The sequence below is a fragment of the Phocoena phocoena genome, chromosome 7 (genome assembly GCF_963924675.1).
Source record: "Phocoena phocoena chromosome 7, mPhoPho1.1, whole genome shotgun sequence".
Taxonomy (NCBI): Eukaryota; Metazoa; Chordata; class Mammalia; order Artiodactyla; family Phocoenidae; genus Phocoena; species Phocoena phocoena.
Genome location: NC_089225.1, coordinates 98,801,002 through 98,826,950, shown reverse-complemented (window position 1 = coordinate 98,826,950; position 25,949 = coordinate 98,801,002). Strand labels below are relative to the sequence as shown.

Below are 25,949 nucleotides of genomic sequence, written 5' to 3'. Positions count from 1 at the left end.
TCAATCCTTTTTTGAGAACATACTTTTATGAAAATTCTTGAATCTAAGTTTGGTTATTTCATGTGATTTATAAAATTTGCAATATTAGAGTGTAGTTTCATACTGCATTCCATAGGACAAAAAGTCAATTAAGACACCAACTCCCCCTTTTCCAGATCCTGTGACGTAGTTTTTAAGGCAGAACATACGGTCCCACTGCCTGTTAAGCCAGCTGATAGGCCACCAAATGTGCCTGTCCTCTGGACCATGAAAACTGATCAAAACAACCAAAGCCATTTTCATGATTCAGACTCAGCCTTCCACCCATTCCATTTTTAGGCTGCCTCTTTAGTTAGATCTCTAGTTCAAGGTCTGACATCAGTTAGTGAGTAAACCACATCCTTGTTTCTTCCTTTTAAGTTATCTTTCAGCCTTTTGACTGTGAATAGAAGCAATTACCTCTAAAGAACCCCAGTGCGTGATTCTGGTCTAAAGACCGTTAAGGATATAAGGGGAAAAAAGCATCAAGTGTGCTTAATGGAAAGCACTAGACAGACCCCAGGCTGATCACTTGCCATTTGGTAAAATTTTAAAAGTTCTAAGGTATTCAATAAAGATCAGATATCAGCTCGTTGAGTTATTTTTCAAAAATGCTACTTTGGCCTCAGCATTGTCCTCCAACCTTATTCTAGCTTTATGTAGATAAGCAGACCAATGTGGACATTTTATCGGGATTAATAGTACAATGTGGATTTGGCCGAAAAATGCATATGTTTGAGGAACACGAATGTGTGCCCAAGTGAAAGACTTGACTCTTCTGCCAGCGTCATTTAGCCAGGTTATTACAATTTTTCCACCACCATGAATAATTAAGAATGGCTTGTGGGCTTCCCTGGTGGCGCAGTGGTTGAGAGTCCGCCTGCCGATGCAGGGGACACGGGTTCGTGCCCCGGTCCGGGAGGATCCCACATGCCGCGGAGTGGCTGGGCCCGTGAGCCATGGCCGCTGAGCCTGCGCGTCCCGAGCCTGTGCTCCGCAGCGGGAGAGGCCACAGCAGTGAGAGGCCCGCGTACCACAAAAAAAAAAAAAAAGAATGGCTTGTTATCACCCGAGCCCCGTCATCTCTGGATAGCACTTTTGACACGACTCCTGGAAGTCCTACAGTGGCTGTGCACAGCATGCTTCTGTGAAACAAGGTCAATTAGACACTTTCCTGAGATCCCCTGGGGTGGGAAGTGGATGCCTTCTCTGCTATCAGCATTTTGATTTTCCTGTCATGGCTGACTCTTGCTCTACATGCCATCTACAGCTCGGCAGAAGATGGACTGAGGGGAGAGGCCTGTTGCATAGATAGAATTGCCCCCCACCCTCCCGTGACCTTCCACCCAGGAAAGCATCTTTAACAAAAACTCCTACTCTTGAGTGGAATGTAGGAACCAGGCAGAGAGGACAGAGCACCATCGGGGAGGTAATGCCAGCGAACTTCAGCCTGAAGGGCAGGGCAGCCAGGAGAAATGTGAGAACACTCCAGCTGGGTCCACAAAGAATTCGTAGATATGCTTCATTTTTCCTTTGAATTGTCCGTATCTCTGGGAAGGGGGTCGTTTTAGCCTTTGAATCAGGCTTTCTGATCCTATCTTCACACATATCTGGCTGTGTGAATTTGGGTGAGTTGCTTCACTTTTCATATCTTAGTTTGGGGTCATCAGATTGCTTGGGGCAACAAATACTGGGGCTTAAATGGGATAAAGGATGAAAAAGGACTTTGCAAGAGATGAATTCACAGGCTAGCTAATTCTAAAGCAAAATACTTAGAAATTTCTTTAAAAAATTACTTTTCGTGGTCTTTCATATTGTAACTTCTTCACGGATAACTGAGAGTTAACTGTATAAAGCACTTCAGCCATAAGCTAGTCATCTTAAAATAAAGAAACTCCACCTGCAATTAACCTAGTAAAGAAAAGACAGATGGTTCCTGGGTGTAGAATAGGAAAAATAGATATACCGAAAAAATAGGTGGTAGCAAACTTTCAGCAAGGAGTTACCTCTACAGGAAACCAAGAATTTTTCGTGACGGTAATAAGTGATTGATGTGTTGGAAGGGTTCTGTTTTTTAATAATGGGCAGTTCTGCTTTGACTCTATTCGTTGTTAAACACATAAACTGCCGCTCTAAAAGGTTATGCGCTGTGCATACATCTTGGAAGAGGTGTCCCAGCAGCAGTCTTCGTGTAAACTCACCCACAGCAGCAAAGTCTGAGAGAAGGCAATTAGTAGTGACACGTATATAACTGTCAGGGGGGTTGCATGGGCTCTGTTTCAGAGTCAAAACTTACACACCCCAACTGTTTATTCTGCCTTCTAACCTGTCTTTCAGCTGGAGAGAGATTAACAAAGGCTTATCTGAAGGGTTAGAGGGGTTTACAGCTAAGGCACTGAAGTATTATTGACAGTCCAAAAGTTGTACATGATTAATGAAGCCTTACGAAATGGAACTCAAGACCCGAGGTGCCTCTTCCTCGGAAGCTCTGTCTTGTCCTGGTTGCCTCGGCATTTTAGTAGCATGACAGTAGCGCTTCAAGAAATTGATCATTTAAGAATTATGTTTCTGCCCATGCTCTGGGGGAATGTTTCTTCCATATCCAGAATTAATTTCATGGCACAGGCATTGAATTTTAAAATGGTGATTAAAAATCAGCTAAGTATTAGAAGTGTGTGATAGCTTTGGAAGCTGCTTTATACTTGAGCCTGGCTACTTTGGTTTCCTAGCAGCTATCTCCTAGCCCTGGTTGCAGACTTTTTTTTTTTAAAGCTTTTAGCACGTGATTGCCGTTTTTTCCTCCCCCATCACCTTTGCCTTTTGCGATGTGATATACCGAAGTGCTGTGGCTGTGACGCTTCTGAGTGGTGAGCTGGACCGGGCTTAAAGAATCATCCTTCATTCACTTGTTCAGCAGACATTTAGTACACATCTACTACACCTTTGGCATTTTTCTAAGGGCTGGAAGATGCTCACAAACCAGAGAAAAGATTCCTGTTCTCACAGAGCTTCTGTTTTAATGGGCATAATAAACAAGATAATGTAAAATTCTCACAAGAAAGAAAAAACAAAGATCATGAGACAGGGTTAAAATAGAGCAAAGGGAAGAATTTCACTTTGCTGAGAGTGGTCAGGTGAGATTTGAGCTGAGACATCCCCCCAGGGGGCGGGGGAGGCGGGGAGGGGGCTGCTCTTGAAGAAGCCAGGGGACAATTCCAGGCACAACTACCAAGTCTAAAGAATTTGAGTTGCAGGTTTAAAGTTTTACTGACAATGTGAGTTTTAAACTTGACTTATTTTTACCCTTTGGTCCTGGAGTCTGCTGGCACTTCAGTTGTTGTAAGTAACAGAAATTTCAGGTTTATGTGGCACATTTCACCTTGTGTCCATATAGATTTAAACCCTTTGGCAGAACCTACTTTTAAATGCATTTCTCAAAGCGGGTTTCCATCATTTGCTGAAATTTCAGTTACTTGCTCTGAGAATAAAGAAGTGAATTTTACCTGACTTGTGACTTTGGAATGGGGTACATAAGGTGCAATTATCCTGACCTAGACTTTCCATGGGGTGGTTTATAACAGACACCCAAGTTCACAATGGAGGTATTTTTGACTTTGGATTTACTGTTGGCTGATCCTTTTTGAACCATTTTATTAAGCCTCCTACAGATTTCATGTGTATTTGTAAAACGTCAGGTTGTCCTAAATGGGCTACTTTAAATCCTGGCATAAGCCATCAAGTATGTTTTCTAAGTTACTCAGGAATTACACTTTAGTCTAATACATGGGAGGGAAGAATTATGATTTGTGGAATTACTGGAATTTTCTTTGATGCTTGGAATATTGCCCTTGTTAAATGTCACATTCATTTAATTTCTCTAGATAGTGTGTGGTTCATTTCTGAAAGCTTGTCTTTTCCCAGAGGAAAACACATGATAGGTTAAGGAAGATCAAGATTTCTTTTATGATGTAACAGGATATGATGCGATAGTCCTTTGCTTCTGCTGTAATTTGGCTACCGTTTCTTGGGGACTTCATACTGTCAAACTCCTGTCAACTGAATGCAAGTTGACATCCCACTAGAAAATAATAATTACCCATTGTAGCACCTTCCACCAGCACCTGCTGTGCGATACAGAAAGTCTTTCACACCCGTGAAGCAAATGGATGTTCATTAAATTTATCCACGGTGGCAAGAAATGCAGAGGCCATTTCTGTCAGAGCAATGAGAAACCCAAAACATAGGCCATAATATTTTCTGTATTTTATTCCTTGCTTAATCAAAGAAAGTAGGTGTAACTTGGACTTCAGAAGCCAGAGTTGTTACCTGACCTGTATAAGTGTGTAAATCAGGGGTGTGATCTCCCTAGATTAGTTCAGAGTATGCTTGAAGTCCCTAGAATTATGTGCAAAATTACGAGTCATCATCTTTATGGGAAGGGAGTGCTTCGCTCCTATCAAAGTCCCTGTAGCAGGGCTTGGGAAACTATGGTCTGAGGGTCAAATTCAGCTGTGCTTGTTTTTGCAAATAAAATTTTCTTGGGACACAGTCATATGCATTTGTTTAGGTATCGTCTATGATTGCCTTCAAGGTACCATGCAGAGTTGAACAGTTGCTAGAGAGACCATATAGCCCATAAAGGCTAAAATATCGACTATCTGACCCTTTACAGAGGTTTGTTGAATGTTGTTCTAAAGGGTTAGTAAGTTAAGGGTTATTGCCTTTGACTTCTTGTTCTAGTAGTTAAGCTATTACCCATGCCACTAAATTATGTTAAAAATGTGAAAGGCATTCTAAACATGAGAACTTTAAAATAGTTTAGCATGCTAGCCCCATTCTTTGATGCAGGAAGAGACAACCTTAGGCTTATATGTGGATATCAAGCAGGTTTTACAAATAAAACCAAAAATGTAAAGGAAGGATATTTATTATCCCCTTAAATATACTTCAGTATTTGATTGATTTGTATTTTAAAATGTCTTAATTTTGGTCATAAAAGTAAAATTTAAAGAAAAACCATACTTCTATAAAGGCTAATAAGGCAAAGGCCCATGAAGCCGTTAAAATTAACTGTCTTCAGAGATAAAGTTTTCCAGAGCTTCATGCCTGAAGAAATCATTCCCTGAAGTCAAGACGGAGGAAGAAAAGTCGTAATAACCAATCCCAAATTAACAAAACTTCAAGTGATAGAGCCCACATTCTGAATTTCCAGCCATACTGGCTGGTTGCGGAGCTAGAAAAACGAGAGGAAACAGTACTTGCCCTTCCGTCCTCCTGATGCTCACATGGTCCATATTTAACTTCCTTTAGTCTCTTCCTTGCCCCTTTGATTTCCTGCCCCTTCCTTCAACTATCCAGGAGAGTATCAAAATGAATCAGAATATCTCTTTTTCCTCCCTCCTCTAGAGCAGGTGACAAATACTGGACACAATAAATATTTGTTGAGTGATTGAATGGTTCCGCAGTCCCTCCTAACAGAAGAACCCACCTCTATATGATACATAGCCCTCCCTACTTGTTCCAAAGTATTTTTAAAATGTAGAAAAGAAGAACTTGAATTAAACTAGCTACTCCGAGATACTCGTTTACAGGGCTTAATGGTAATGAATCAGTATGTGAAAAGCTGGCTAGTACAGCCTTATCTCAGAGAAGCTTGTATTAATTCACCAGCTTAAAATAACATTGTAGGTAGAAGGGCAGAAGATGCATTAGAGGACCTTGTTAGTTTTCCATTCATGACTCCTCAAAAGTTTATTGAGCTTGCTCTGAACTAGGAATCATAGGAGATACTGGGAAATGAGGAAGACATCAATTCTTCTCTTGAGGAGCACACAGACTGTGATAGAAACAGATATGTACTGGGTGTCTGATTAGCAAGACCCCTTTACATGTTCCAAACAGAGTAGGAAATAGAAATAATGCCCTGAAATATGGAATAATCTCATAAGCAGGATTACTGCCAGTCCTACATTGAGGCTAGTAGTGGGCAGTTTGGGAAGACATAAAACCCTATAATTCACAGTGACCTGCAGCTACCTGATGTTGGTGCATGCTTGGTACATACGCTGTCAATATGGAGACTAGAAAGTTAAACGGTACGCTTATCCCTATTAGTTATAAATCTCATATTTGAAATTGGAGACATTTAGAGGTGGGCATATATCTGATGAGAAAGGCAGGCATTTGTCAGAAATTTAATTGTTCCTAGGTATCTAGATACGATGCTATTACTGAACCAAGCTTGGGCCTGCTCACCTGACCTGCGGCAAAACCAACCTACCGACACAAGGTTGTGGTGAAGGAAAGTACAGCATTTATTGCCAGGCCCCAAGTGAGGAGAATGGACAGCTAATGCTTTTGAGCTCTCTGATGACTCTCGGGGAAGGGTTTCTAAATACGGTGTGAGGGAGAGTCTCAAGGTAGGTGATCTGCTCGTGCTCAGTTCTCTGATTGGTTGACGGTGAGGTAACAGGGTGATGTTTCGGGGATCTCAGTCATGGACCTTCTGGTTCCAACGGGCCTGGGGTCTAGTGCTTGTGTCAGCATGCAGTTAGCTTCTTTTACCTGATGGGGGTTTTCGTATCTATAGAACAAGTCAAGGTTATGGTTCAGGATATTAACTGTAGCCCTTGAGGAGGAATTAAAGGTCCTTGACTTTGTTTTATGGCTAAACTATTATTATTTTGTCTCGCTTGACTGTTTTCCTTTGTTTCTGCATATTCTCACTTCCCTGATTAAATTTGCTCTTTGGAACTCGGGGAAGGCCTAGGAGGCTAAAGCTTTTCCACACACAAGAGAGAGGGGCCATGGGGATCTGTCCCCAGGAAGGCCCTACAGAGTCCTGCTGGGTTTCAATACTTTAAAAAAAAAGAGTTAAGTTTTTTTCCTTCTGGATGCCTTGTGTTGATTGAGAAAACTCAGTGTTACTCATGTTGCCTGTATTATTCTCTTTAGTCCTCTCTACAGGTAATTATTTTAAGATGCTGCAGTTAAGTATGCCCGTTGGGCCCAGATTGACTTGGCTGTATTAAAGGCCATGCTTTTTTTTTCATTTTCTTGAGAAGAGGATACTTTCTTTTCTGAGGAAGAGATGGCCCTTCCCTATACGTGGAAACACACCTGATGTGTTTACCACCTTTTAATTGGCAAAGTTTCTTTGAAAAGGAAAAACTCAATACAACCACCATTGTGATTTTAATTTATAAAGCAAGTGTGCTTTCCCAGGTTTATGCAGAAGCCAAAATAATCATCTACTAGGTGCACACTTCTATTATTCCTTCCCCCCACCTCAATTCTCTGGCTATAGTCCAATGTGTAAGCTGTTGCTGTGCCCCCACGTAACCATCACTCCTTATGGCAACAAAACATAACACATACGCAGTACAAGTCACCAAACCATTCGTGGAGGCAGCGTTGAACTTGAACTTGCTTAGTTCTAGGTCTTCCGTTGAGCATTTGCCCCAGGGTAGATTCTTTAAGAATCACTGACCCAAGGAAGAAGGCTATTCCGCACTACGTCTTGTTTTCATGCCAGCCCTCCATTTTGAAACCCTGCAGCATCTTTGTATTTTTTTTTCACGTAGCAGCGTTATATCTCTGAGTCCTGTGACCATTTAGTTTTCTGCTCCATTTCTTCTCTGTTTAGACACTGCCATGCCCCGTCCTACATACTAATTACTGACTTTTTGCTTCTGTGCTTGATTCATTGTGTCACATTTTCCCATGTGAAAGTGGACTAGGAACCTTGGCAAGGAGGTTAATGGATTTGAGAGTCACTCTTATTTAACCCTGAAAGTCACAGCAAAATAAGAACCAGTGGCTTGACCCATTTTATGAACCAAGCTGTGGTCAACTTCAGCGGCAGACTAGCAATCAATTTCACTATGATGGAAAGAAACATCTACAGAATTTGAACAGGATTGAAGATACACCTTCCCTTTTCCTATCTTTACCTCTCAAACTTTGGCTGAAGCTACTGATTTTGTTGTTATTTTACCTTTAATGTGGAAATAACCCCAGAGTGTGGGAGTTAGTACTTTGGGATTTTAGTTGGACTCTGTCACTAATTAGGTTGCGTGAACTTTCAGTATTGTCAACTCTGCTTTCTGGCTCTCAATTTCCTCATCTATAAAATAAGACTATTTAGCCAAATGATCTTTAACATCTTATCTGGCTCTAGGAGTCTGTGATTTCAAATAGCTCTAATCATTTATTCAAAAAAACATTTACTTAATCCTGTTGTTTTCCATTACTAAGGACCATAGATATGAATTTGGAATCTAAACAAGAAGGAAATTTGTGCTTCCTTTCTGAGGACCTCTGTGGGGGCAATCTTACCTTTAACACAAATTTTACAGCAATGTCTTTCCTTTAAGGTTCCCAGGATGGGGACCAGGTCTTAACACTAAGAGAGAGAGGTGGTCGGTAATTAGTCTCCCAGGGAGATTGGGAGGTCCTGCTTACCTTGTTAAAATAAAGGCTTCGGGCTTCCCTGGTGGCGCAGTGGTTGAGAGTCCGCCTGCCGATGCAGGGGACATGGGTTCGTGCCCTGGTCCGGGAAGATCCCAGATGCCGTGGAGCGGCTGGGCCCGTGAGCCATGACCCCGGAGCCTGCGCGTCCGGAGCCTGTGCTCCGGGAGAGGCCACATCACTGTTGTGGGAGAGGCCACAACAGTGTAGAGGCCCTCGTACCGCAAAAATAAATAAATAAATAAAGGCTTCAATTAAGTTGTATAAAGAGAAAAGGAGAGTGAATCACCCTTATTCAATATTATTACCAAAATCCTTTAGCCATTCATCACTGTGAACTAAGTAATAAATACTGAATATGACTCCTTATTCGTAAAAGTTACCTCTTCCAATTCTCTGGCAATGGCTAGTCTGGAACAGTATATTCCGTTATGGTTGACTAGGTAAAGCTTCTCCTGACCTCATGCAGGCTTCCGGTTAACCTCCTTTTTCTGGGGAACATGGACACATTTCCCTGAAAGCAGTCATTACAAATATATTAGAAGTAGAATAGAAACAATAAGCAAGAAGCCTCAGATTGTCACTGAAACTTGCTTTGGCTCTTTTCTTGGAACACCCGATTGGGAAAGAGGAAAGAAAAGAGAGAACCTTCCAATTGTTGCAGTGAGTCAATACTTTTTCCTAGAGTGCAGCAGGTATCTTTTAGACCTTTGGAATCAACTCAGACTAGGAAAATTCCCCCTTTTCTGTTTCACCCTGATTCTTCTCCCTGAAGACAGTTTGTGTCACAACATCTTGGCATAGAGACTAATCTACAGCAAGAATCGAGATGGTTCATCGTGAGTCTGTGGTCTTATTTACCGTTGCTATTTTTAAACCAACCATTTATGTTGTTTGCAATCAGTTCTGTTTCAAAACAGCCACTGCCACCAGACATATTTTGGAAACCTTTGATGTCAGTGGAAATGTGTATCATAAGAAGAGCCTGGTGCAGCCCTGGTCAGTTGAAGGACAGGACATGGGGTCTTAGGAGTCTTTGCACAATCCCTGCCCTGGAGTTGAGATTTCTCAACAACTGTGCCTTCGACATCTCTGCAACCAGGTTAAACCAGTTGCTACTTAATTACCCATAAACAGCTTAACTCTCAACTGCCATGTCAGACCGAAGAGGCGCATCTATCCAGGGCGGTTATTTTTATCCCATATTGGTGGCGCATTGTACTGAGGAGTCATCATTTATCTTCAGAAGTGGTGTGTAACTATTAATTTACCAGAGTCCCGCAACAGCCCTCGGAATTAGAAACACGTTCGTATACCCATCTTTCAGATGATTAGACTAAGACTAGATAAGTTATGAGAAGAAAAGCCTGGCCGCTTCAGATGGAACGTCAGGCTTGGAGCCCATTTGATATAGAGTTGTTTCAAGTCTCAGAGTGGCAGTCGATGCTACATTTGTTTGTTCAGGAAGGAGAATGACGCTCACACATACAGCCTTCAATCATATTCCCCCTTTTTTTTTTTTTTTTTTTTAATTTTTTTGGCTACACGGCTCGTGGGATCTTAATTCCCCGACCAGGGACGAAACACGTGCCCGCTGCAGAGAAGACTCCTAAACACTGGACCACCAGGGAATTCCCTATGATATTGCTCTTTTAAAAGATTTTTGCTGGCTTGATTTGTTTTTGGCTTTCTTTGCCAAACAGGACCGTCATGCTTCTTGTAGCTGCAGAGAAGAATATAAGCTCCAAGAGATTCCAGAGGCTAGTTTCAGTTCTTGGTGTGATGGTATGTTTTGTTTGTTTCTTTCTTTTTCCAGGTCCACCATCTGCTCCTCTAAACTTGATTTCAAATGTCAACGAGACTTCAGTGAACTTGGAATGGAGCAGTCCTCAGAACACGGGTGGCCGCCAGGATATTTCCTACAACGTCGTGTGCAAGAAATGTGGAACAGGTGACTCCAGCAAGTGCCGACCCTGCGGAAGTGGGGTCCACTACACCCCACAGCAGAACGGACTGAAGTCCACCAAGGTCTCCATCACTGACCTCCTGGCTCATACCAACTACACGTTTGAAATCTGGGCAGTGAATGGCGTATCCAAGTATAACCCTAGCCCAGACCAATCTGTGTCCGTCACTGTGACCACCAACCAAGCAGGTAGGGATTGGCTCCACTTTATCGTTTATCTAAACATTTATGGAGAAAGAGCTTGTGTTGATATCCATGAAGGATGCTGAAGTTCTCCAGTTGAAGGAGAACTACAGGGATCTAGTCATAAACCTGTGAGCTGCATTATAATACAAAAGATACTGAGAAGGATGTTTATTCATTCAGCGATATTTTTTTGGATACCAACTGTGTAACATGCATTGTACTAGGTGGTGGAGATTAAATGAAGGCTAAGAGAGTGTCTGGTTGAAAACAGATGACATTGGGTTGGGTCATTCCATGCTAGACTTCTCATGTAAGGGATGCGTCTTGGCCATTTTAATCACAAGGTCATGGTCAGATATCAGCACATTTACATATTATTTAGGAATGTAAAGTTGATTTTTACCAACACAGAGTGCTATATTGGCGTTTGCTGTATTTTCCAACAACAGCATTAGTGGATGTAGTTTTGATCTTGTTTTTTTATTTTAAAAATTAAAAAATAACTGACACGGGTCTTTATTGGAATCACCAGGTGGTAAGCCTGTGAACGATGAATGGTTTAATGGGTAGCTTGCTCTGCGTGGTTGACAAAATGTTCCTTCAAACACATGCTACTTTTGTAGCCACTTTCATAGTTAAATTCACACTTGACAGGTGGAGGAGGAGAGTTAATTTGCCTTGTTTCCTGCCTCACTTTCCTCTTCTAATTCAGATGACTGGAAAGCATTTTCTGTTCATGGAGAGTTTCTGCTGGGGTAATTGCAGAACTGTTATCCAATCTTGAATATCAGGTATTCTGAAGTGTGAATTAGAATCTAGATTTCTAGGCTCTGCTCCTGACCCACTTACTCCCATTCTTCCCCCAAAGAAGTTTCCACACTTTCTCATGATAATTTTCCATTCTGGATTTCTACCACATGTTTCACATTGCCACCTCCGTGTTATTTATTTCTGGGGATTTAAAGGGGAGGAGGAAAAAAGGACTGTGGTTTATCCTTTTGTGAAGCTCTTAAGAACAACCCACTTCATCAGAAAAGGATCATAAATTGCCAACAGTCCTATCGCCTCTTAGTGCACTGCTCCCTTAGATGAGAGTTTCAGTAAGTGCACTCAATAGTTAAGTAAAATATATCTGACCTGATTGACTCCATAGTGAGAAGTATTCCAGTATCCCAATCCAAAGTCATTCTTTTTCCACTTTTCCCTGAACTCGCTAGAATAAATAGAAAGTTAAGACTGAGGGAAGATTTTGAATTGGTGCTAGACTGACAGATCTTCCCAGAAGGTAGTTTCAGTCACACAGATGTGACCAATCTTTAAAAATATGTGGTGTGAACAGATCCTCTGGTTATGTTTTTGCCTTTTATTTCTGCACTTCTAGGATGTGAACACTGTTGTGGTCATCGCTTTTATTTCTCTACAAAGGCTAGTATGATTTAGGAGGTTTTGGAGTTTTTTTTTAATTATTTTTTTAATTAATTAATTAATTAATCTACTTTTGGCTGCTTTGGGTCTTCGTTGCTGCACTTGAGCTTCTCATTGCGGTTGCTTCCCTTGTTGTGGAGCACGGGCTCTAGGCGCATGGGCTTCAGTAGTTGTGGCACGCGGGCTCAGCAGTTGTGGCTCATGGCTGTAGAGCGCAGGCTCAGTAGTTGTGGCGCACGGGCTCAGTTGCTCCGCGGCATGTGGGATCTTCCCGGACCAGGGCTCGAACCTGTGTCCCCTGTATTGGCAGGCAGATTCCTAATCACTGTGCCACCAGGGAAACCCAATTTAGGAGGTTTTGATAGCATCACAAGGACTCTGTGAATGCCAGCTTTTTATTAGTTGTCTTTCGGAAGAAGGCAATGGGAATATTGCACATAGGTCCTGGGAAACCTAGGATGTTGAGTGCCTCTGAGTTACAGGGAGCCAAGAAGGTGCAGAGTGGTCTTTGCACCCCTAGAGAATCTGGTTTATGATTCAATCAATATTCTTATGTTCAGCCCCCCCGTATTCTTCCGGCTATCCTCCAGTACATCACTACTTTGTGTTCTTAATGGAATTAAAACTAGGAATGGACCTTTGAAGCCTCAGCTGTACAAGGTGAAGTCATTCTCTTTGGCGAAGGGTAGCCTTTGGGAGATGTGCTGAGGACAGGCTTGGCTCCCACAGATTTTGTGGGGAGACTTCTCTGACTCTGTATATTTAAAGATTTAAGCCGCAAGGGACTATGTCAACCCCTACCAAGCCAGAAGGCACAAAGAACACAAGGAAGACAGGCCAGAAATCCTCCAGAAGAAGAAAATGTGCAAAAACATTATGCCTGGGAAGGAAACAAAGTCAAAGTTTTATTTAAAAAGTAGGTGTAATTCTTCTAGATCTAGAGAAATGGTGGACAGGGAATTCCTCTGACACAATGAGGTTTTTTCTCTGACACGGCGAGCAGTCCTGCCAGGAGGTTTGCTGAATAGGACAAAATTCCAGCTCCTTATTTTAATTTTCGTAAAGGGTAATGCTGGGAAGCTGTTCAAAATTAAAAATAAATCTTTCAATAAGGAGACCTCCTATGTGGCCAGCCAGAAGGCTACTGCTTAGCAGAGCCGTATGTGTGCACAGTGCCGCCTCGTCATCCCACAGCGATTTGGAGTTCACCAGTTCAAAATCATCGGGATGGTTTATCTTTGACTAACAAACCTTTTCTTCATAGTAGTGCAGATTAATAATGTAAGCCAAAATTCTGGATGAATGTAGCAACCATAAACTCTATCAAAGTTCCCCTATACATATTTACGTACACACAATTATATTCTAATTGCTGTTGTTCTGCATTTCATTAAATTAAATTCCTTAGGGACCTCTATAGGGAATGAAGTCTCACTCTATAAGGAATACATAGAATAAATGAATGTTAGCTTTAACCACCTGGAGGCCACCAAGTTTCATGGCTCTGCATGTTTGCTCTGTTTTCACAGGGTCCTTTCTCTCACCGGTGGTAACATATTTAAAAACAAACACAAAACCTAGAATTCCTGGTTTTATCATCACCACCTCTGAGACCGTCACAGTTGAACGGCACCGTGAAGGTGAAACTCACCCAAGCTCGTATCAGAGCCAGCACTTGAACTTGGGGAGAATCCTGCCCCCAAAAGGAGAAAGTTGCTTTCTTTTAAAATTATGAGATACTTAATAGCATTCCTGTAGTCAGCTTGGCATCTCCCCATTTGTGAGACAAGACTCTGAGTATCTGAGCCTGGAGATGGGGGTCTAACTGGGCTTTGATCATGTGGTTGTGGGATGCGGTGTGAATGGGCCAGTGTTCTCACGTGGTTATTTAAACCATTCTAACCCCAATCTTACAGTTGCTGTCTTAAGGAGCTAATAACACCCCTTTCCTCCCCTCCTGAGTTCAAACCCAACTGACACAGAAGACAAGACAGAGGGAACTCAGAGTGCCAGCTTTATTGCCGAACAGCTGATGAAAGGATGTGAGCTTTGTATCTCTAGCCAAAAGGGCTGGATCTGGTGACACGGCCCCAGTGGCACCCAGGGACAGTGTAATCCAGCTGGCTGACTGCAGGCTCCTTCCCAGGACAGAGCCTGCTCTGCTCAGGTCACCCGAATGTCTACGACTTCTCCCAGATCCTCTTCCTAAGCCTCCACCCGCACCCCAGGCCAAGAGCGTGAAGTAGAGGCGAGGAGAAGGCAAGGATGGGGGGGCTTCAGCAGAAGTAGCCCCGGAGGAAAACATCGGACAAGGAAAATGGATGTTCTCCCTACACTTACTTTCCTCCATTGCAGTCCAAACGGAACAAAATGAGAATCCCTTGAAAACTCTTTCTCCTTCCTCCATCTTCCATCTTTTGTTTTGGAAGAGACGGTGTTTGTTCCGTCTTTTGTTTAGGAAGAGATGGTTTTGATGCTTATGAAAAAGGAATAAGCAGACCGCTGGGTGATTTGTTTTCTAGATGACTTTCCTTCAGTTTACTTTTACTTAAGTGGACCATCTCAGGGAAATGAATGCAGGATGTGTGTCTAGGAGAGAGAAATGCTGTATAAATGAAACAACGTTTTCCTGACCAAGCAACAAAACTGTGGCTTTTTGCTAGAAATGCTGTGATGGCAGCCGGCAGTAGACCTTAATCACCGAACCAGTTTTCACTCTGCACCCCCTAAACCTCCCCCAACACCTGTCTCCCAGCTCTGGGGCTGGACCGAACTCTAGGTTCTTTCGTTTGTTTTAAATCGTGATGAACCCCTATGGCTGATATTCTCTACTTACCCCAAGGTGCACCCAGGACAACTATAACATTTTGACTTTTACTTTGCATATGATACTGTTCTAGATGCTTTACGATGAAATACGTCTGATCATCTCTCTTTAGCACGGATGTCATGTCGTAGTGACAAAACATCTTTAACACGCTGGGTTTGGACAAGTTCAGATATTCAGTGGGTTACATAATTATCTGAACCTAGCTAATCTCTAAGATCTTCTCCAATTTTAAAATTCTGTGATTCCAGGAATATACCCATGAGCAATGAAGTATGGGCTTGAAGTAGGGCTTCATTTCCATATGCTGTTCAGAAACTGGCTCTTAAGGCAATTCCAAGAGTGGGAAAACCTTCCAAAAATGCTTCAGCAGAATTATCAGAATGCATCTGAATCCTGCCTCTCCTCCATCCTTTCAAGCTGTTCTTCTAGGCTAGGTGTTCCACACCCCTCCCCAAACATTAGGCAATGCTGGGTGACATTTTTTGGTTGTCAAAACTAGGAGGATGGGGAGTGCTATTGCATCTACTGGGTCAAGTCTAGGGATGCTGCTAAACATCCTAGAATGCACAGGACTGCCCCACGACAAAGTATCTGGTCTGAAAAGTCCATAGTGCCAAGATGGAGAAACTCTGCTCTAGTGCCATGCTTGAAAACCAGATTTTATGACTTCATAGCAATGCCCACCTTCTCAGAGTTCCATCCCCCAACCTGTCTTTGTTTGGTTCCATCGCTCCATGCTGGGGACACAGGGCTCACAGCACTATTCTCAGAGGATAGACAGTTATAAAAGGCCCTCTGGGGCCTCTTGTGAAGAATCCTAGTTGCTTTGTCATCAGATGAATTGGTGCTGCTTGTCAGACTGGCCTTGTTCCCTAGGATGGACCATTAAGAAAACTGCAAGAAAAAAAGAAAAGAAAACTGCAAGAAAATGCCACATTGACGATAAAGTGGCAGGAACCTCATTGTAATGCCACTGCGTAGCACAGATATTCAATACCCATCTGTTGATTAACACATTTATTTACAGTAAAAACAATCAGTGAATGTTCTTTGTCAAGTAGTGATAAAGTTAATAAAACCAAAATAATGAGAAGAGAAAAGAAAATAAGTACAAGAGGCATTCTGTCTTTTATTACTCAACTGTTAAGTTCCCATTCTCTCTCTCTTGGCTGTCTTTTAATTAGACATAGTATGTTATTTGAGTGGGATAATGGGGAATGGTGGGAATTCTCATCCCCACTGGGTATAATTGCTACTTGTCTTCTAGATGGCAAGAGGACAGCTTCAAGGAGATGTTGGAAGAAAGGGAAACATCTTAGAGCAATTGTGTCAAGCAGTGCGCTCCAGGCATGGTAGAGTGGGGCAGGTTTGGTGGAGTCTGAAGCTTAGACAATTTTTGTGTGATTTCAGAAAAAGACCTACAGATCTACACATATCAAATGAAGAATCAAGCTTTGGAAAGGGCCCATGCAAGCTTCCTTAGCTTCAATATATAAAATCCTGCCTCTTAGTTTTATGGGACTATTGTGTAATTATGCCTAAAAGTGCAAAGAAACAAGAAGAAAGTAGAGATTGCAAGAAGTCCGGTTTGGCTTAATAGGAAAGGTGATGTAGTACAAGGGTCATACTGGAGTGGTTCTGGCCTATAGCTGGTGGGGAGGGACAGCGCTGCGTGGACCTCAAGTGTGGTTTGAGATCAAATTAACAAGCAGAAAGCACAAGCAGAATGGTAACAGGTTGCTAAACCCAAATGAGATGTGAAGGATCTGGATTTCCTATAAGCTTAAACAGGAAGGAGCAGATCGAGGAAATATCTGTTGATATTTTTGAGGGACAAATATCTGGCTTCTGTTAGTGCTTTAGAGCAGGGCTTGGCAAACCAGAGCCCAAATCCTGATCCCCCGCTTTGAAACCCCCTAAGAATGTTTTTTTCTATTTCTAAAGGGCTGAAAATAATCAAAAAATAATATTTTGTGAGATTTGGAAATTATATAAAATTCAAATGTCAGCGTCTGTAAAGAAGTTTTATTGGAACAAAGGCCCACTTACCTGTGTGTATGTGTTGCCTAAGACTGCTTTCCCAGAACCACAGCAGAGTGGAGTTCCTTTGGCAGAGTTGCCTGCACAGCAAACATATTCACCATCTAGATCTCTCCAGAAAAAGTTTGCCATTCCCTGCTCTGGAGTACTAAATCAAAAGAGGACGACATTGCAGCATGCAACTCTGCATTTGTAAAGCAAAAGCAGCCATAGACAATATGTAAAGGGGCGTGGCTGTGTCCCAATAAAACGTTATTTACAAAATCAGGCCCTGGGCCAGAGCCAGTCCTTGAGCTGGGAGGTAACTGGCTTTAGGGTCCATGTTCTTAACCATTACCCACATCACATCAGCCTATTTAATCCTCACAGGTTTATAGTGAAGATCAAATGTGAAATCACATGCCCAGCTTCTAGCAGGTATCCAATTAACATTGCCTTAAAAAAAGTTTAAACTCAGTATTTGGAAATCTTACTTCAAATTGTTACCCCTCTAGTTGGAAAGGACCAATGAGAAGAGGTTGAAATGCTGGTGTCATTTGTCAGAAACTACTCCGGCAAAGGATGGGATGGATTGACAGTTAGGTTCATCTCACATTGGAAACAATTTTGATATTTAGCAAGACAGCTTCTTTCTAGAGGTTTTGACTCTATGAACAAGATTTCACAAAAATAATTAGGATTTCAAACACGCCTTGACTTTCTTGTACCACAGATCTTTTCCCAATGACATCAGGTTTTTTTTTTTAACATCTTTATTGGAGTATAATTGCTTGACAATGGTGTGTTAGTTTCTGCTTTACAACACTCAGGTTTAAATATAGAATGTGGCACATGCCGGAGGGACTGTTCTGAGGGGGCAGTGTTCCGGTTCTCTTGAAAACGTGCATTCTTAGCACTGCTGTATGGTTCCTAGATACTGGCAGCATTTTTTAAAATAATCATCTGTGCTGCTTTTTAAGGTTGCTTCCTCACTGAGATGATGTCTCGTTTGCCTTTGATCTCAAAAAAGTGATGTTTTTTTTTTCTTACTCCTAAGAAATGTAAAGGAAGAACACATGATGAAACTAGTGAAGTCTTTAAGTCAGAAATCTTTCTAAAGACACATTTTAAAATTCTTCAAACGAATTGTAAGCAATTCCATTGAGAAATTTTGCTGAAAAGTTGTTTGTACATCCTCAACGGTTGGTATGCAATCGTTAGGACCTCTAAGGTGGAAGCCGGTTGGAGAGTCCTTTCTGTGCCGGGGTCATTATAGGCCTAAACAAGCACACAGTGGGCTTCCGAGAAGCCAGGCTGTGGTTTTCTCATTAACAGCTCTGATCCAGCCATGGTTTAATTTCGTAATGCCTAGGAAATATACATTTCGTATATAGGAAATATACATTTAAAAAATATGCAGTACAATTTTTTTTTAAAAAGAGAACAGTCTCTTGATTCTAACTTTATACATAAAATAATTTCATGCCTGTGGAATATTGTTACCACCCCGATAATTATTACACATGCTCACTAATTATGATCACGAAGAATAAAATAAACCGGTAGATAGACAACGGTACAGCTTCTTGTGCGTGGCACCAGGGTCCCAGAATTTGTATTCAGGGTGGGTGCCACAGTCCCGGTGGGGAAAAAAAATAAAAAGCCTTCCAAAAGAACCTACTGAATTATCCAGCTTCAAGGTTGACTGAACAGCACGGACAAATAGTATGTCTGTAGAGCCTAGTGGTAATTACTGCATATACGTAAAAAGTGGGTTGCATTTTTAAAGAGGTGAATATTTCACTCTAAGAAAATGAAAGTTTTATTTACACACCCAGAACTGAGAGCGCTATTCTTCCTAATTCTTTTCCCTTCACTCCTACATAAGTATACACACATGTTCATTTGTGAGAAGGGAGATCAGTTCACCAGCGTTCACCCTAAATGCTTGACAGTCTTAATGCTGATTTGCTTTTCATTCCTTAGTGTTATACTTGTTCCTTCGGACACCACGGCCAACTTTTACACCCTACGGAGAAGCCATCGAGAGATTTGAAAAATAACTACTGAGATGAGAAATGAACAGCGCAGGGCTAGCAGAGGTTCTGGATGAGCTTCTAAATTGTCTAGTTGTCACTCCAGCTGGCTGAATGAACGGCTGTCTCCTCAGAGGAGCCAGAAGAGACTCTATAGGGTCCAGTTTGCAACTAAACATCAACAAAAAGATCCAGAGAAGCTTCTATCAAAGCTTCACTCACCCCATACTGATGTCTTTAAAGAGTTGTTTTCTTTAAACACGGGGAAAACCAAGAGCCGTGCCAGGACTAATCCTGCATTGAGAGATCTTAAATCTGCAGAGACTATTAAAACACCTGTCCCTGCTGTACAGAGCCTTCTCTGAAACTCAGTGGCCGTGTGCTGTTTTCATGCTGGTGTACAGCAAGAGAGCATTTTCTGTGTTTCCTTCAGGTAGACTCGAGAGGATTTCTTTTAGGTTTTACACTTTAAATCTGTCAAGATAGGCATACCTTACGTAGCTATTTCTATGAGTATTAAAAATATATTTTTAATGGATGGTCCCCCTCTGTCTACCTTTCACCCCCAAGACACACACAGGCGGGCGCACACACACAAATGTTTTCCTCCTTGGCTTGTGCCAGAAGAATGGAAAAGTTTCCATTGGTTGCCCCAAAACTGCAGTAACAGAAACAGAGAGATGGTGCCACACATCACTTGCCCCGTGAATACCGTGGCTTTCATCGGGAAAGGTCACTAATGATTGTGGTCGCACATGTGAAGGTTGGTACCCCAGAGTGCTGGAATCTAGCTGAACAGTCAGTCAAATGGCTGCCAATATAGACCCATAGCTGAAGAAACAGCTCTGACATTAAATTCCTTCTTTCCCTATTCTGATAGATTGGTCAGCCCACCCAGGAGGAGCTCTGCTGTGGCTCTCCTGTGCTTTATGACAAAGCGCGAGAGCTATTCTCTAAAACATAATCTATCTAAAATATCTTATGGGGAAAATGGTAGGGATTTGCCACCCTTCTTGGAAGGGAAGGGGAGAGGAAGAACAAGAGGAAGGGTGGGCCACTCCTTTTTGCCTGGCATCTTCTAAATGATAATCTATGTGCATGAATTTCTCAGGCAGTTTGGTCAAAAAGCCTCTTTGATGAAAGCTGGGGGGTAGCTGAATTGAAAAGTTTCTTATCTAGGAACCTTTTGTGGTGTGTGTGCATACAAACACAACTTCAATGTGTAGCTTCAGCTTCACAGCGGGTGCTAAATAGGGACCCGCCTCCAGCAAGTTTGCTGTGTGTAACAGGCTTGGGTAAGATCCATCCATTGGAACAAGCACTGAAAGGGGCAAGCTCACAGTGGCTCCCTGGAGAGTTGGTGTTGTTTAGGTAAGGTACTGCAAGCTATTAGTCTGCCTCCTGAATCCCACCCCCCCTTTTCTAAAAAAAAAACACACACACATAATAAGTGTGTATTTTGAACATAATAGCGTGAAGGTGGATGAGAGCACAGCTTCCTCCATGTCCCTTTATCAAAGCCAGGGCAAACATATAAACAGGCCAGGGATTTTGAATATGCAACTAGCTGAAAGCTTAATCAAGTGTTCCTTCCCCTCTCCAAGATAATCAAGGACTTTTTTCTTTTTATATATGAAAGTTTCAGGTTATCCTAAGCGTTGCTGGAGGAGCCCTTACTTGCATTGAAACCCACTGAATTCGATCCCGATTCTTCAGGGCTTCAGGAGAGCAAGGTTTTAGGAAACTTTCTAGGAGGATGCTTTTGGAGGCTTGGGAGTTCTTGTTGCTAACGTCAGCGGTCCCCAACCTTTTTTGGCAGCAGGGACCGGTTTCGTGGAAGACAGTTTTTCCACAGGGGATTGCGGGGGAGGGATGATTCAGGAGGTAAATGCGAGCGATGATGGGAAGCAGCAGATGAAGCTTCGCTCGCTAGCCCGCCGCCCACCTCCTGTTGTGTGGCCCGGTTCCTAACAGGCCGCGGACCTGTAGCGGGGACCAGACCCTGGGGCTGGGGACCCCCTGGCTAACATCATCTCATTTTCCCAATTTAAAATAGGGGTAGGATTGCCATTACAGTATGTAATCAGGACACTTCTTGCTTTGTTTTCCATTGAAAACAAGAAGTACAAATACAGCAGAATCTTGCCGTACGAACATTGAACGTCTTTATAACCAGAACAGTGGTCATAGTTTTTAAAAAGCATAAGTTATCTTCACAGCCCTCCTTGCATACATCAATGCTGATTAGCCAACTCATTAAGGCGTGGCTCTAAGAGGCTGGTAATATATTTAAGGAATCTTGATATAATGTAAAAGTGTATTGTTTGGGGAGATAGATAGATGGGAAGCAGCTCACTGTTAACTCTTCAAGGGTATAACCTTAACTGTATGAGTTCTTTGGATGATGGCTTTCACTCTTTCTCTTTTCTTCCTTCCTTCCTATTTTAGAACACACACGAAATAACATTCATAAAACTGCTCATAGTGTAATGGAGCCCTGCTCCAACATCTTTCTTAGATACCACGCTGTGGGACTATTTCTGGGTGAAATGTTGTTCTAATGAGGTCCTTCCGGTACTTACAGGTTGATTTCTGGTTGGGGCTAGTGATACTGAATTTTACCCTTCAGCAAGTTGTGTTAGAAAGGCCCCAGTGAGATGCTGTGAACCTCCTAGTTTTAAAAATAATCAGGTCCTAAAACAGTTATAACTTTCCTAATACATTCTTTGTTATTCTTCATGACTACAAAAGTCATCTTGGATTCTCAAGCACAGACCCAGCTCGAGACACCTATTGGCCTTAATAACATTTTAAAACTTCACGTCTCGGTTGTTCTCAGCCTCAGTCTCATAATGCCTATAGGAGTTTAAACTCTGGCACATACAGTTTAGTTTCTAGCTGATACCCCCAAATTAAAACAAAATTAATTCTCTGGTTGGCAATTCCCAAGCTTAAAATTCCGTCTCATAAATTATGCTCTTTTTTTTTTAAACCTCTATCATAGCTTTCAAAAGAATTGCCAAAAAGATAGTTTCAAATAGGAGGGCTGCAAGAATACCATTTCATTGCTACATTTTTGGAGAGCATAGCATGTGGTGACCGTTTATATATGAAGCATTTTTAAAACACGCTGGTTGTAATTTAACCCCAAGGTCTCTGTATTTCTACCCTCCCCTTACCAGTCACTTCTTGGTGCTTGTCTATATAGCCAGCAAGAAACTGAACGAGAAAGGTTTGGCTACAAATAAAACGAAGGCTTCCTTAGGTAGTATTAAACCCCAGTTCCTCAGCATGCTATGGTTCGTGGATATTGTCCCCTGAGTACGATTCTCTGTGTTCAGAACTTTCCCAGACTTCCATATAGTGAAACCAAACTGAAAATAAGATGGAGAGCCTCAGTACTTCACCTGATTGGTCTACTTCCTGTTTCTCTCTCTGTCTCTTTCTACTTGTAACCTTCTAGTTCACCATCCATGGCCATCACTTCTCAGTATTTAGCCATTGTTCTTTCAGCCAAGCAACATTTGGACTTGGAAAAGTTCCGAGTAGCATACAACACATAGATTTGCAACCAAAATTGTGTTGGAATGTTTCCTCTGCCTACCTCATCCTGTCAGGGATCATCTGTAGCCTATAATTTCATGCTCCACTTTATTCTTTGTCAGATATTTTTCATCTCTGTTTTTTTCTCTTTTCTGCCTATGTGTTTCAAAATGCAATAACAGAAAGAAAGATGAGTTACTAAAAAGTAATTTCAAAGATAAAAATAACAATGGCTCGTGAAAATGCTTACCATTTATGGAGCTTATATACTCAGTTTAGGGTCGCCATGACTTTATTTTTGAGCAGCTCATGAGGTCTTTTAAAATAACCATTTGGAAGAATAGGTATCCTGTTCCAGCTGTATATGTGATGGGGAATTGGATGGCTCAGGAAATGACTAATGGGACTCTGGACCTTTCTGTCTTTAAGTCATCTTCTTGTATCTGGACTGCATCATAAGTGGTCCAAGGCCTGACCATCTGGCAGCCACTGAATGGCTATGGTAATGGAATTGGTCTCAGTCCAGGTCTTAGTCGACAGGTGTTCACATCATAAGTGACACTAATTGACTTCCTGTCTTTCAACTTGGAAGACAGTGGACTGTCACTGAGACAGTGATGGGGAAGGAGTTATTCATGACATATTCAGGCTCCATTGAAAGCCAAGGAATTCAGTACCTTGAGCTGGCACCAACCTGGCACCTTGCAGATAGTGTACTTGTCTCTTACGGGTTCCATTAACCTCAGAAATAAAAAATAAGAATCTAATTGCAACAGACTTGCCATAACTCAGAATGGCGAATGCTGTTTTTCTGAGGTTACGTGAGCCTCATGTGTTGAGGCTTTTTCTCTTTATTTTGTATTAGAGTAATTAGGTGCCTCCTATGAAAATTTTATATAAGGATGAAAATAAGAAATTGGATTCTTGGCCTGTATGATGGTATCAGTCAGGCTATCTGCTTTTATTCTGTAATTTTTTTCTTTGTTTGTTTTGGGGTTGATTGCCAGGTCACTTATTCACAGCAAATGATATGGATGATACCCTTTGATGGAGAATTAATAAGGCTATCTTAAATGCCTTTGTGAAATGGAAACCAATGTGAAGACGTAACTTTGAGACTTTCATTAACATAAATTTCAAAGCGTAGAATTCAAGGGGCTTCATCCAACACATACCCTTTTCTGTTGTTCCAGGTATCTGAAGCATAATTTATTCACTGTCACTGGGGCCATGACCTGAGGGTGACTTGGCCTGACTTGGAGGAGATTATTAGTATTATTTGTATTAGCGTTATTAATATTTTGTTCCTTGAATTTTCCTAGGTTTATCTAAGGGCTTTTTTTGTAAACTCCGCAGACAATTTGGATATCCCTGTAGCAAGTGGCAAAGCCATACTCCTGAATTAGTTATCACACTTAAAAGTCAAGATGACAACAGCCTCAGTGGATCTATTTATTGAAGCAGACAGCCTCTTTTAGCAGAATGATCAATGTCTTACCTCTTTCTGAAAGGCTTTTCAGGCACAGGAAATCGTCAAGCATCTCATAGAGAGTAATGAACAAGGCTTTTTATTGGTCAGTTTCTGGAGTAGGCTTTTAAGCATTTCTGCCTGTAAATGTAGAAACCTGAGTGTGAAAGTAAAAGGCAAGAGCAAAGATTTACTGGGTACATCTATCATCCTGGCTTTTAGAGTCTTTGTGATTAATACATCTTTAATTGGGGACTGATCTAGATGCCTTGAATGTCAGAAAGCTAAATGTTACAGCATTGTCTCATTGGTTCCTAACACAGCAGGACGATTAGCAGCTGTCTGAGTAACAAAAGAACCTGAAGCCCACAGCACAGCTTTTATTTTCCAGATTTGGAATGCCTGAAGCTCTCCAGTGGAGCTGACAGCTAAAGGAACAGAAGCCTTCGTTCACAGCAGCTAATCCTTTTCCGCTCTCTGTGCTGTATTTCTGCTCAATAGGAGAAAACTTTTCCTTGACACCATCCTTCATATTCCAGATTAATTTCAGAGGGCATTGTTGGTCATGGAGGGGACTATATTGCCTAGGGCTCTTCATTCTAAGCAAGACACATAAAACAATTTCAGCTAAGAGTTTATATAAGATACTTTCCAACATACTGAGGCGCAATGAGAAGATTCATCTTCCTAGAGGCGTTCAGAGGAAACATATTTATTTAATTTTTTTCTGTTGTTGCTAGATTTACCCTGTTCTCTTATCTTAAAAAGGCTGTCTTGCTCAGACAAATTCTTACAAATCGCCTTCCAGTGGAAAGACTTGTTTTCCTGTTTGCCTCAAACTGGCATTCTTACTTAACAGGAAATACACACTGAATCCTGCCATGTTTCTGTTGGCAAGTGTTGGACTACCCTTGTCAGAACCTGCCAACAGACTTCTTAGTAAGCAAGTAGAAAGTAAAACAAGCAGCTCTCAGACGAAACAGAAGACACAATCGTATTGCATCAGAGACACTCGGGTTCCCCCTAAGTCATTCCCAGTTAATTCTGGGGGGGGTGGCCTTGGTTTCACATTGAGACATCACTCTCTTGTAATTCTACACTAATGGAATGGCTATCCATGTAGGAATGCTAATTCAAAAGAGTTATTTTGAAAAGAAAAACAGGCATTTAAAGAATGCATTTTCCTTACTGTGGAAAGCAGCAATTGCTGTATGGCTCAGGTATTAAATATAGCGATTAAATAGTTATAAAAGCCCTAATTTGCAAAAATGTGCATCTTTCATGGCACTTTCAGATTTTTGACCCCAGAGGGCTAACTAAAAATTGTGAATGGGTCTTTCTATTATTAATTTTAATATTCCATCTTTTATACTCTTAGCTAACACTTTTATTTGTTCTTTAACCTTTTTATTGAAAAATATATACACATACAGAAAAATAGACATGACAAATGTATCGTCAATGAATTATCGCAAAACAAACATCTCTGTGACCAGCACCCAGGTCAAAGAATAGAAGAACATTGCCAACCTTCCAGAAGCCTGCCTGCCTTTTGCCCCCCACTTCTTCCTTAACTCCAAATACTATTATTTTATTTTGTAATTAAATTTTCAGTTTCAGGTGATTCTCTTCTTAACTCTGTAGGTAGTTCTGAGATGATTCATCACCAAAGCTTTACACTTCGTCTATTAACGGGGATCATGTCTGATTTATCTCTGGATTTCTGGCAACCAACAATGTACATAGATGGCCCTGAACCTAACATATAGCAGACCTAACATTTGCTCTGTTACTGATGCAGCTGATGCTGTGGAAGAAGAGGCCATTTAGCCTTCAAATCTCTAATTTCTTATCAGTGAAAGAAGGGGAGAGACTAGAGGCTTTTACAGATCAGTGGTTGAAAATGTGGGCTCTAGGACCTGACCTTTGAATTCATCACTTACAAGCTACAACTTGGGGCGAGCTGTTCAAACTTTCTTTACCTTGTTT

The 25,949-nt window shown here is 41.6% G+C and overlaps 1 protein-coding gene across 1 annotated transcript in view; it reads left to right on the top strand.

The window, feature by feature from the left end:
• The window catches only part of EPHA4 (EPH receptor A4), a 136,195-nt gene that overhangs the window by 70,326 nt on the left and 39,920 nt on the right, over nucleotides 1–25,949 (top strand). The window contains exon 5 of the mRNA XM_065880257.1: nucleotides 10,304–10,642. Within this exon, the coding sequence (XP_065736329.1) occupies nucleotides 10,304–10,642 (339 nt within the window). The remainder of the gene's footprint in view (nucleotides 1–10,303; nucleotides 10,643–25,949) is intronic.